The sequence below is a fragment of the Salvia splendens genome, chromosome 8, assembly GCF_004379255.2.
Source record: "Salvia splendens isolate huo1 chromosome 8, SspV2, whole genome shotgun sequence".
Taxonomy (NCBI): domain Eukaryota; kingdom Viridiplantae; phylum Streptophyta; class Magnoliopsida; order Lamiales; family Lamiaceae; genus Salvia; species Salvia splendens.
In genome coordinates, this window is record NC_056039.1 from 27216542 (window position 1) to 27229154 (window position 12613).

Genomic DNA, 12613 nt, shown 5'->3' on the forward strand with positions numbered 1-12613 from the left:
TTTTGGGAAATAGATAATCATCACAGACGCGTGATTGATTATGTCTGCAGATTTGGTTTTGGTGGAGTTTTTTTTACTGTGGGAAGTCTCTAGATGTAGATCATGCTTTGATCACAGCTTTGGTTGAACGTTGGAGGCCAGAGACACATACATTCCATCTTCCCGTAGGAGAAACTACTATTACATTACAGGACGCTCAAGTATTATGGGCTCTATGTGTAGATGGAGTACCCTTTATAGGAAATGGTTATTGTGAATCTAGGTGGAAGAGTTTATGTGATGAACTGTTGGGCTTCTATCCCCTTCAAAGCGAGATGAAGGAAAACGGTATCTTGGTATCGGCTCTAATACATAGGATGAAGATTGAACCGTTAGAAGATGGTCTGGAAGATGAAGTCTACATTCAACGGGCACGTATGATTGTGCTTGTGCTATTAGGAGGGTTGATATTACCCGACGGCTCAGGGTGTAAGATACCTCTGATGTGGTTGACTCAACTTCGAGATGTAGAGGCTGCCTCTATGATTGTTGGGAGAGTGCTGCACTTGCTACATTATATCATAATCTTTGTGAGGCGTTCATGGGCAAAAGGATAGACATTGGAGGTCCAACAGTACTCCTATAGCTGTGGGTATGGGAGAGAATGCCCACTTTGAGACCCAATTTTGTGATGGCACGTATACATACAAACAACACTCCATGTGCATTAATGTAAGTTTATTGTTTCCTCTCTTTTATGTATTTAATGACAACATATTAAATTGGAAACTTTTCTCATTGTAGGTGGACTGGCTCATATATGATAAACAAAGCCCCCAAACATTCAGTTCGACATTATCGTGAACAGTTATCATTACTCCAAAATAGCCAGGTAAAATGAATAATGTTTTGATATATATTTGTCTAATAGTCTAATGTAAACTTGTTATTGTAGTTTATTTGGATGCCAAATGTGGACCATCAATTGCCAGACTTCTGCCTCGAGATAAACAACAGTTGGAGATCTGTGACGTACATGGTTTGTTGGGCTATTGTCGAAGCACATGAGCCTGAGCGCGTTGTGAGACAATTTGGAGGCAATCCGTTCATTCCGAAATTGCGTGATTGGGGTTTCAATGAACCTCATTTCAAAACAAATCGTCGTGGAAAATCTAAGACGAGCTGGACTATGCAGAACAAGGCTTACATTCAACATTGGAAGAAAAGGTCGAAATTCGTGTCTAATCATTACATGGAGCCTTTTGAAGACCACGTGGCAAAAAATCGGCGTGGCGGTGGTGACGCCGGTTATTGGAGATGCTCTAAATGTTACACAAAATGCCAACGCAACACGACTTCTTCGCCTGCTTTCCACAAAATGCTTGATAAAGATTGGATTATGTACGGGAAATGTTACACGTCTTTGTTGTTGTATTTAAACGTTTATTTCATAATTTCAATTCGAGGTCTCCAATTTTAGTATCAGCAAAAGTCAATAATATAATCATTCAAGCAGGTCCCTAAATTACATTGGAGAATAGAATCTCACTAAAATAAATGTGTAATTGAAAGCATCCAGGTACGAAGTAGATTTTGTATAAGATTTTCCCCAAAATTATAGAGCACTGCTGAAACTCAACACAGCTTGATTTGTATCATGATTTATGGCTTAGGCGGAGGAGAACTGCTGGTGCTGCTGCTGTCATTCCTCCCTCTAATAGGCCTGACAGGATATAATGATACAATAATATAATCACACGATCATATGAAATTTCAGAGTAAAATGAACAGTATGATTCAGCTCATCAAAGTCGACACAAAATTTACAAAATACTAGGGGCTCGTTTGGTTTCCTTGATAGCCATAGATAGTCATTTGTATCCACCCTCTATTCCATGTTTGGTTGGCATGATAGCAATCACTCTGACCCGCATCTTCAATCTAACGACCCGGCTCGGATTGAGTTATGGATCTCCAAAAAACCGATAACTCCATCGGTGCTTCGACGTGCGATTGTACGCAATCAACAAAGTGAAGATTTCAAATTTTGCATCAATTGACTCCAATACCCCTTCATTTACTCCATCTCCATCTACCTCTTCCACATTTGAGCAACAATTTCCAGAGGTCGCCGAAATCGGTGAGAGGCTGTAAGGGAAGAGTTCACGGTAAGCCTGTTTTTCATATGTTGGTTCCCGAATTGAGATGGTTGAACTACTATTCGAATTTCTCACCGCGCCTGCGTGTATTTGCAGGTTGCAAGTGAGGGTTCGGGCTACATCGGACGACGAAGAGCCATGGCCGACCAAGACGTTGTTCAGAAGGTAAGTTCTTAAAAAATCCGATCCCGAAAAATGTGTACCCAGCCGAGATTGAAATTACTCCAGCCAATTCGGTTAATGATGAGATTGAGTTGAATGTGTTCATTCCCATGGCCTTCTCAATGTGAGCATAAACTGCCGAACGTGTGCTGTTAAATAATTTTGGGTGTTATTGTATTAATTTTGTTGCATAAACTGAATGGAATTTGTTTTGTTCTTAAACGAGAATGGAGTTCTGCGTAGACAGATCGGCCTTCACAAATACAGCCTATTATGTTTTGCAGATTTGTTTGTGATAGGGGGTTATTGTATGTTTTTTGTTGCATAAACTTTCATGAATTTGAGGCCAAGTCAAATAGGTTTATGCAATTGATTTATGATTCAATGTTAATGTTTATGTGATGCTTCAGCAGTGATTATTATGTCCAATGTCATGGTGTTGTGGTGTGTATTTCAATCTGAGGAATCTTGTGCATATTGTTCGTGTAGATTGCAAGAACAGAACCAACAGAGCTATTGATCTTACTTGAGGAAATACTGAGAAATCATCGGATGAACATGCTTCTAATCACCATGTTTATCAATTTGGCCAGATCCAAATCACAAAAAAGGAAACGGAGGGTGGGGGGATTAATTACCGAGGCTATGATTGAAGCCATTCCCGCACATGTAAAGCAGGTGGATAGGCTTGTCCGGGTTTCTGATCGTTCCTGCGTGGACAATTTGCGTATGGATAGAAACACTTTCGGTAGATTGTGTCGCATTCTACGGGACCGGGTAGAATTATTCGACCAAAAATTTGTCACCGTTGAGGAACAAGTTGCTATGTTTTTGTCCATTTTGTCCCACCACAAAAAGACACGGGTTGTAGGACACGATTTCATGCGTTCTTCTGAAACAGTTTCTAAGTACACTCATGTTGTGCTACGTGGGGTGCTTACTTTGCATGACATTTTTTTGGTTAAACCGGAACCGGTTGGGGATGACTGCACGGACTCACGATGGAAGTGTTTTAAGGTATGTGTAATCTCGCTGTTGGGTGTATTATACGGTATACTAATGCTATTCCAACTGTTGACATTGTAGGGTTGTCTAGGAGCTTTAGATGGAACATACATACAAAAGCAACATACTTCACCAATTTCAAATCATTCCATCCGTCTCCAGGAGATCAAGCACAAACGCCGGCCGTGCCCATTCATCCAATCCCCTGAACAGATCCATTAGCTCTGGCTCCTTTACTAACTTCTTTGCCGCATAAAACTGTTGTTTGATGGTGAGCCCGGCCATGCCTTTCAGCTGGTTGAAGACCTCGGTTCTCTTTGTGCTTAAATCAAACTCATAACCAATTCGGTTAGATATGTCCTTCAGCCGCTCATTGGTGCCTTCATGGATGCGATTCATCATAGCAAGGACACTGTCCATTTTGTCCTCGGCCTTCCTCTTTTTTGGATACAATTTGGTTGGTACCCTCGCAGGTAGTCTCGCTGGTGCCGGGGCCGAGGTGCTCTCATCTACCATCTCAGGCACTACACCTCCAGTAAAAACTTCATCTGAGAATAGTTCATCTAAGGTCATCGGTGAAGATTTGGCTGAACTTGAACCAGCATCAACCTTAGAACCATATATCTTTTGAACAGCCTCCCCGGTGTCCATTACATTAAGCCCATCCGCACGGTCCTTGCCGAAAATCTCCTTCCAGTCATTGAACATTGGCCACGACTTATTCCTCATGTACTTGGCATTAATGTCTTTCTGAAGACACATTCAATAAAAGACACCAATAACCATGTGTACAGCCAACTGAAAATAAGACTTCAAATACTAATAAAGTTAAAGTTGCAACTTTAACAGGCAGCCACAATTACCAAACTCACTTACTCATGGTACTAATGCGTGAATCATTCAAACGGAAGCTAACCGTGGATAATCAAACACCATAATAACAGATATAGGGGGGGAAAGTAAAACACACTTGCATAAGCACATACTACTATATCCAAACACAAAATTTGACTAGTTATACCGCCACAACTTGTGTCCATTGTTCATCATCGATGTCTATCTTGAAGTCACCATCCGCATTGAAACCAACTCCACTACGGTCAAGTATTTGCATTAGAGAGTAGTAATTCTTTTTCCAGGTGGTGATTTTTGACTTGATGTGAGGGTGAACACAAATATCAGTTTATGGAAATTCACGTTTAAGTGCCTCCAGAGCACGAGTCAGATAACCTGAACGAAACCCATTATCGGACTTCCAACCGGTTGCAGCCAACTCTTTCATGGCTGACATAAGAATAGTCTCCTCGCGTTCTGTCCAACAACGTCTTGCACCTGCACCTGCAGCTGCTATTACCCCTTTGTTGGGCACCATATCTGAGCTACCTGCACCGAAAAAAGCAGGGCACTATCACGTCCGTAACTCCTACGCAAAAGAACGGAGCTTAGATGAAGACATTACCATCTGGTAATGGACTCCCGTCATTGTCATTAGCGCTTCGGTGTTGAGATGCCATAGGATGAAGCAATTGTGATACTTATTTCCTGGTTTTATATGCAACAAAGAAAGCAAATAACAAACACAATAAATGTATGGATGTAGGTTGACACAATACCGAAACCATGAATAAGCTTTCGCCGCCATCGGCTTTCATCAAATATTACGTAACACAGATTGGTAGCAACAATCACATTGGCAAAACAGCCTAACTACTTCTGATAACCGAATAACAGACCTGTGGTGGAGCTTCAACCTTCGTTCGCCGTCGTCGATTCCACAAGGTGATTGAGAAGTCCTTCGGAATCAATTGCGTGGGCGGGAGCTAGGGTATACCGCGTATTAAATTGGCAGCCCCAATTTAGGGATGAAGAGGGCAAATTGGGATTTTAACAAATATTTGAGGACAACACCGTCATTCCGTATTGCCTATCTATACTTTATGCAACCCAAACCAAACAGAGGTGTTACAATCTCGGGATATGAATCTCTTCAACCAAACACGAGGGTGTGATTGTTAACTCCATCCTCCAACATGCTTTTGGAGTCTACTATTTTCAAACCCATGTTTGGCTATCAACGAAACCAAACGAGCCCTAGTAGTATTTGATAACCTACCTTCGAGGGCTACGGCTCCGTGATACCCTACGAGGTCTCTGCAGCATATTCACAAGATATACAAGCATTAGCTGTGCTGACCTAAAAGAGCCTACAGCTTAGATTACATATAATATTAAGAGAAGAGATACAGACCCTGCATGGACTAGGTGACGAAGAATAAGACCTCCCTCGACCTCTGCACAGATGGCAAGAGAAAACACCATGATTAAAACAAAAAACAGCCAATGGGCTGATTAATTCCCATAATTTTTTTTTCTCATTATTATCTGATGATCTTGCCCGTGGGTGGCAAACAAACAGATAGAGGGTATAAAAGCAAATAAGTAGTCATGAAGATAATGTAATAATCAACCAAAACTAATGCAATATTCAAATATCACCTTCTAGGGGAGGGTGATCGTGATGGCGAATGAGCTGGCCTTCTAATAGGAGAGCGAGAACGTCTGCGACCAACAGGAGACCTTCTTGGAGGACTTCGAAGACGCCTTGGTGAACTAAAACATAATCAATGACTATCAGGATAACCAATTATGATAATAGTAAATGACCCACTATGACGATATGAGAAAATCTAATCCAAACACAAGGATGTTAAACTCAGTTGTCTGGGACAGTAAGCTATGCAGGTTCTAGGTTGTTAATTCATTAGGTTGGTGAGCTCAGTAGTTCTGAGATATTAAGCAGGATGCACCATTTTACAAGAGATGGGTATTTACATAGATTACCATTAAACAACGATATATATGTGAATGAAGAATCAACTGCTGAGAAAGGACCTTCTTCTGCCAATTGTAGGCAAGAGCATTAGAGAACTACTATATGATATGGCATTTTGTATGTACATCACAATTACTCCAAATTTAATTAAATCAAGGTGTTTTATGTTAAATCATACAACTTGAAATATTCCATAAAATTATCTCAAAACTAACTTCACCAGCTATTTACCCAGTGTTAGTCTAGATATTCTATTAAATATAAGTCACTATTTATGGTCCCAAGGAATGGTAGTAGTACATATTTTAAGCAATAATAGCAATCAGTAAGGCTTGTAAATTCCTTCAAATGATCATTTGACTGAACTATCAAACCACGAAGGCCTATAATAAGTGGATTTCCAACATGATTTGACAAATGGCTGTAATTCCGATTTTGAAGCCTAAAAATGAAGTTAAAAAGGAATCTTCCAGTGTATGCAATTATTATTAACATTTTGTGTCCTGTAAATCTACGAGGCAAGCAAAACAAGATGAAAAAACACCCAGTACAAAAACACCATTCGATCACAAAAATGTTACACCAATATCAGTAGCGTTGGAACCATGGTAGAGCCAATACAAATGGAGGAAGGATAATCAAATTTGAAGCAGAGAACATCCTCATAACACTAGAGAACAGTAGAAAAAGAAAGGGAAAAACAAGGGAGTAATAGAATTATGATAAGAACGGACGAGAATGCAGTCATTTTGCAACATACCGTCGCCTAGGTGGAGGAGGGGATCACCGACGAACAGGACTACCGCGTATTCTTCTTGGAGATGACCTGCCAAGATCAAATCATCAGAAGCTGCCCCGAGACCCCAACCCTTGCTTTCAGAAGAAAATAAGTGCAGGGATATTAGGGAGGGGTAAAAAAGAGCTAAACCTTGGTGGTGACCGGAAGCGTCTCGGAGGAGAAGGTGAACGGCCTCTAGCAGGAGACAGTGGAGGCCTTCTCCTGATTGGAGGGGAATCAGCTCTACGACGAGGTGGGGGTGGAGAATCTTGCTCTCGTCTAGGAGATCCTCTTCGTGGTCCAGGAGATCTTCTTCGAGGAGGAGATGGTTGCTTTCGACGAGGAGAAGCTGATAATATCATGAAAAAATTCCAAATTTGCTTAAACAAAAAAATGTAACTCAGCAGCATTTTGAGAATGAGATCTTACCATCTCTTGTACGTTTTCCTCCATCTCTATCACCATCCGTAGCAGTGTCTTCAGATTTTGAGGCATCTCTCCTTGATGTGTTGGCGACAGCTTTGGGAGGAGAAGCAACCTTCTTTCTCTCAGGTAATGTGAACTTTGCCCGAACAACTTTACCATCTATTTGAGCCTGAAAATACATGGGCAGGTAGAAATTGATTGCACGGTAAATGAAGCAGAGCAATAGGAAAACTAATAGAAGCATACACCATCCATATATAACTGAGCCTTTTCAGCATCTGCCCTAATCTTGAACTCAACATATGCAAATCCTTTTGGAAGGTTAACCTGTGTATAGAAAATAACAAAGTCAAAACGAAGAAAATACAACTGATATGAGAGTAATACAACGAATTGGTGCATAAGACTTACAGCATAATCCATTGCAAGCCATACATTCACCACTTCACCAAAATTACCTTCAAAGGGGAATAGAGAAAGTAACAATAACGGAAAACTTAGACTAAAGAACCGAATAACAAAACTATTTGATAATGTCAGCATACTTTCAATTCATTGAAGTCATTGAACACTCTCAGTATAACTAGCATATAATGCATCTAATCTAATAACAAAACAAGCATAGCAAGTGATCAAATGTTTCAGTAAGTACTGTAAATATACCAAATATTTCTTTCAAGTGGTTTTCGTTAACATTCCTACTAAGCTGGTTCACATGCAGCACAAGAGATTCAGGAGCAGGCGAAGCTTTCCTGGAGACAGATAGTATATAAGAAGAGGAAAAGCACTACACATATCTTGAGATACTAGTAACAGAGACAATTGCCCAGAGTATGAAACTGAAAGAACAGCCGAACCAGATATTGGAGTTAGACCAGCAGAGTTGCTGCCGAATGAAGAAAAAACAGATAAAGTACATGGTGACAGAATCGACCCTCTAACTTATAACTATCAGAACTTGAAAATCCGAATGAATGAAATCTTAGGCTTTTCTATTGACGCCGCAAATCATAGGAATTTTGATTCTCAATGAAAAAAGTTGTCTTCCATAAGCCCAAAAAAACCCAGAAGAAGCCACATCAGGCTATTGAATATTTGAAATTATCTTAGCCTTTTGAGGCACAAATTCCAAGAAGTAGATTTAGGCTGCTAGGCAAGGTCATTTCACGATCCGATTTACAATACATGAACAATGGCAACTGGCAAGCAATATTAACATCAATTCACAAAGCCAAAAATCTGTCAAGTGCAAAATAATTGACCACAAATGGAATGGAAACAAGATTCCACCTTTCAATTTAAGTTAAGAAGAAGTTCTCTCACCTTGGAGGTGGGGAAGATTTCTTGGTTTGTGGTGGAGGTGAGCGACCTCTCTTAACTGCTTCACCAGTGCTAAGCAAACCAGAATTGAAAACAAAATAGTATCACCGGGTGTAGTTCAAGAAACATGAAAACAAGTAAGACCACACATCTGAAGAACAAGATACGGTCCAAGGGATGCAGCTTAAAGAGACAAAAAACGGTAGCAAGGGCACATGTTAACAAATTAATCAACCAGATACCAACTGAAAGGCGTTATTGAGCTGTCCCACCACATTTCTACCACAATTCAGAACGGTACTATAGGTTTGGAGTACCAAAATCTATATTGGAAACTAGATCATAGATCATAAGCCAATGTAATCACCCTCAAAAGTAACATAAAATATTTGTTACTATAAAATCTAAATCGTCACTTAATTAAGATATCTTGGAAGAATTCCAGAATGAACGGATGAAATTCACCTTTTCCGCGGCGGAGGGCTGTGGGAGCTGCCGCTACGAGAAGGAGAAGAGGAGGATATGGATTTAGAGCGGGAGCGCGACCTGGAAGTGGAGCGGGAGCCTGATCTGGAGTAAGAGCGAGAGCGAGAGCGGGAGCGAGAAATGGAACGGGAACGGGAACGGGAACGGGAACGGGAACGAGAGCGGGAGGAAGAGCGAGAATCTGATCCCGACGGCGACGCCTGGCGGCCGCGGGCGGGTTTAGCCATCGGAGTAGAGCGATTCAAATCCTATCCCCCGATAAACCCCAACTCACTTCAAGATGTAAATGAACGGATAGGATTAGTGCTTCGATTGCTCTAGCTACTTTTTTTTTATTGGTTTCATTGAAATTCTATCTTCTTTTAAATAGTTGTAACTAAAATTGAATGGAATATGATTTATGAACATTCACTTTTTAAATTAAAGTAAGGATATTGGTTTTTAAATTATAAATTTTGGCCAGATTTTGATATTATCCACAACTTTAAAATTTATCCAAAATATTATAAATTTTATTTGATTTGTTATTTCGCACGACAGGTCAATTACTATATCCGACATACGGACATGGCTTTTTTTATCCCTCTTGGCACAAACTTCCGGACTACGGTACCTTCTACTGCTTGAAAGGGCTTTTTGCTAGTTAGGCCATCCACAATAGGCGCCCAGCGACCGCCCAGCCGAGCGCCGGCGCTGGGCGGTTCGCTGGGCGATCTATTGCAGCCGCCCAACGGGCGATTGGAGAGAGAAACCGCGCAGCGCTGGGCGGTCGCGTGGCGCTGGGCGGTCCGTTCGGCGCTATTGCAGCGCCCAGATCGCCCAGCGCACGGCCTAGCGCGAAAAAATAATTTTTTTTTATTATTGTATTTTTTTTAAAATTTATGTACTTTTTTTTATTATTGTATTTTTTTTAATTAATGTACTTTTTAAATTATTGTACTTTTTTAAATTTTAATAGTATTATTAAACTTTTCCCGTATATGTCTCGTAAATTAAATTTCGCATATTGTGTGATTGTTAATTATTTCATTTTGTATATATTTGTTAATAGTGATGTGGATATTAGTGGCTAGACTATGGCTGGGCTATTGCTGGGCTATTTGCTTGTTTTGATGATGTGGCAGGAGGATTTTTAGTGTTGCTGATGTGGCAGTGGCTGGGCTATGGCTGGGCTATTGCTGGGCTATTCCTATTGTGGATGGATACAAATCTTGTTGTTTCCAAATGAAATCCTTTTTTCCATTAAAAGGTGGGATTCCTATAATAGGGTTTGCAATTTTGGAAAGACGTCTCTTTTCGAAAATGACAATAACACAAGACACACAATTAACCAAGAAACTCCAACACACAAGTAAAATTTTAGAAAACCGAGCACACACGATTTTAAAACCAAGCACGGTACCATGGAATTGAGGGCTTGGAATTGGAATTGGAGCCTTCAATTCCAAATACGTTGTTTGGTATCACAAAAATATTTGGTTTTAAAATTCAATTGCAATTCCAAATTTTCCAATTCCACAATTTGAATTCCATATCAAAAATAGAAAATTGTAATTCCAAAATCCAAATAATCATAAAATTTCACTATATATCCACAAAACACATTTCACACACTACACACATTTCACACAGTTCACACATTTCACACCCTACACGCACTACACACATTTCACACACTACACACACTTCACATATTTCACACACTACACACACTTCACACACTACACACACTTCACATATTTCACACACATCACACATTTCACACACTGCACATATTTAACACACTACACATATTACACACTTTCACACATATTATACACATTTCACACACTACACACACTGCACATATTTCACACATTTCACACACTACACATATTACACACATTTCACACATTATACATATTTCACACACTGCACACAATTCACACACAACAAAAACTACTCACATTTCACACATTTCAAGCATCATATTTTTTAATTTTTTTTCCAGCTTTTAGATATTTTTTTTCGATTCAAACCGAACCGAATAGAAAAAATAAATCTTTTTAAAAGTTTAAACTGAATCAAACCGAAAAACTGAACTAAATTCGAAATTTTAGTTTGTGTGAAGTGTGGGTATTTCGTATAAAATTTGTAAGTGTGTGTAATGTGTGTACAATGTGTATATTCTTTATTTTGAGTGCAATGTATGTATTTTGTGTGTATAGTGTGTGTAGTGTGTGAGCACCAGATGATACGAGGGTACTAGTATCGGTCCCAGCAGCGCGAGGTCACCGGAGAAGGGTTAGGTTCGTTCGCGGGATCCTCCCGTCGAGCAGCCTATGGTTCTCGGTCAATTAGGGTTTGACGAGATGAACTTGCGCAAAAATAAAGTACGAAAAGATAAAAGAACGATAAAAGATAAATTGATTTGATATTTCTTGAATGAATAATATGAAGGTCTCCTACACATATTTATAATATGTGGGGATACAATAATATCATACCAAAATCTAGTAAATCAAATATAATAATTTCCTAAGCAAAAGATATGGTGAATCAATAAAATATGGAAAAGATATGATAATTAAATACTAAATAACTAATAGGATAATAGGGGATATTTTGGAAGATGTATCGTATCAGTGAAATGTGTGCAGTGTGTGAAAAGTGTGAAGTGTAACACCCCTTGCTCGATTTATTAAACCAAACAATTGGTGTCACATTTCGATATGCTAAGCCTCTTATTACAAAAAAGCCTTTCTCCAGTGTATTTTTCTTATTTTTTTTCATGACACGGGCACACACTATTATATAATTAGCAACCTGCTACAGCAAGGAAAACTATCGACTATACATATCTACAATTCTCAACTAAACATGCCATGTATACACAACTTTAACTTTCTCGACAAAAGTCACAGTGACTTGACGCACACAGCTGTCCATCTAGCGAGATCCCTCGCCACTATACTCTACGAATAGTCTGCAAAAGGGAGGAGAAAGGGAGGTGAGCTTAAGCTCGTAGTGTAACCACATTCCCGAATTTAATACCTAAGATTTCCATCAATAACACTATCAAAAAGTAATAACTTTGTTACTAGGAAATTCGTACAACATCTATTTATATTACCTCTCCCAATCTGATATCAACAATATACCACTTCATATAGCATTAATTCTGTCAAATCATGTAACAAACATAATCATATAAACAAAATTGTACTTGCAACGTTAGTATAATAGCAACCTGTCAACCAAATCATATATGCCACCTAATAAATCTGTCGAATCATAGAAGTGACAGAACAAACATAATTATATAAACAAGTGAAATTTTCAAATAATAATATATAATTGTCAACCAAAATAATCTTATCCCAATATAGCATAATATATCAATTTATTCTATCAACTTTATCACTTTATTTCATCATCCAACACTATCTAGTTTGAGACACCGTAGCCTTTAAGCACATGCATCAT

The 12613-nt window shown here is 39.3% G+C and overlaps 3 protein-coding genes across 3 annotated transcripts; 1 reads left to right on the plus strand and 2 right to left on the minus strand.

Moving 5' to 3' along the window:
• The first annotated feature begins 1914 nt into the window (after nucleotides 1-1914).
• LOC121744936 lies at nucleotides 1915-3386 on the plus strand. The gene is made up of 2 exons (XM_042138650.1): nucleotides 1915-2303; nucleotides 2894-3386. The coding sequence occupies exons 1-2, from the start codon at nucleotides 2185-2187 to the stop codon at nucleotides 3384-3386; spliced, it is 612 nt and encodes a 203-aa protein (XP_041994584.1). The 5' UTR covers nucleotides 1915-2184.
• On the minus strand, nucleotides 3161-5314 carry LOC121744932. The gene is made up of 3 exons (XM_042138645.1): nucleotides 4765-5314; nucleotides 4327-4688; nucleotides 3161-4055 (listed from the first exon to the last, which is right to left on the minus strand). Exons 2-3 carry the CDS (start codon nucleotides 4417-4419, stop codon nucleotides 3444-3446), a joined length of 705 nt encoding a protein of 234 aa, XP_041994579.1. The 5' UTR covers nucleotides 4420-4688; nucleotides 4765-5314; the 3' UTR covers nucleotides 3161-3443.
• A 487-nt stretch (nucleotides 5315-5801) lies between these two features.
• On the minus strand, nucleotides 5802-9487 carry LOC121744923 (serine/arginine-rich splicing factor SR45-like). The gene is made up of 9 exons (XM_042138633.1): nucleotides 9128-9487; nucleotides 8666-8734; nucleotides 8006-8094; nucleotides 7754-7800; nucleotides 7589-7669; nucleotides 7346-7511; nucleotides 7067-7265; nucleotides 6899-6964; nucleotides 5802-5915 (listed from the first exon to the last, which is right to left on the minus strand). The coding sequence occupies exons 1-8, from the start codon at nucleotides 9373-9375 to the stop codon at nucleotides 6922-6924; spliced, it is 942 nt and encodes a 313-aa protein (XP_041994567.1). The 5' UTR covers nucleotides 9376-9487; the 3' UTR covers nucleotides 5802-5915; nucleotides 6899-6921.
• Between the last annotated feature and the right edge of the window lie 3126 nt (nucleotides 9488-12613).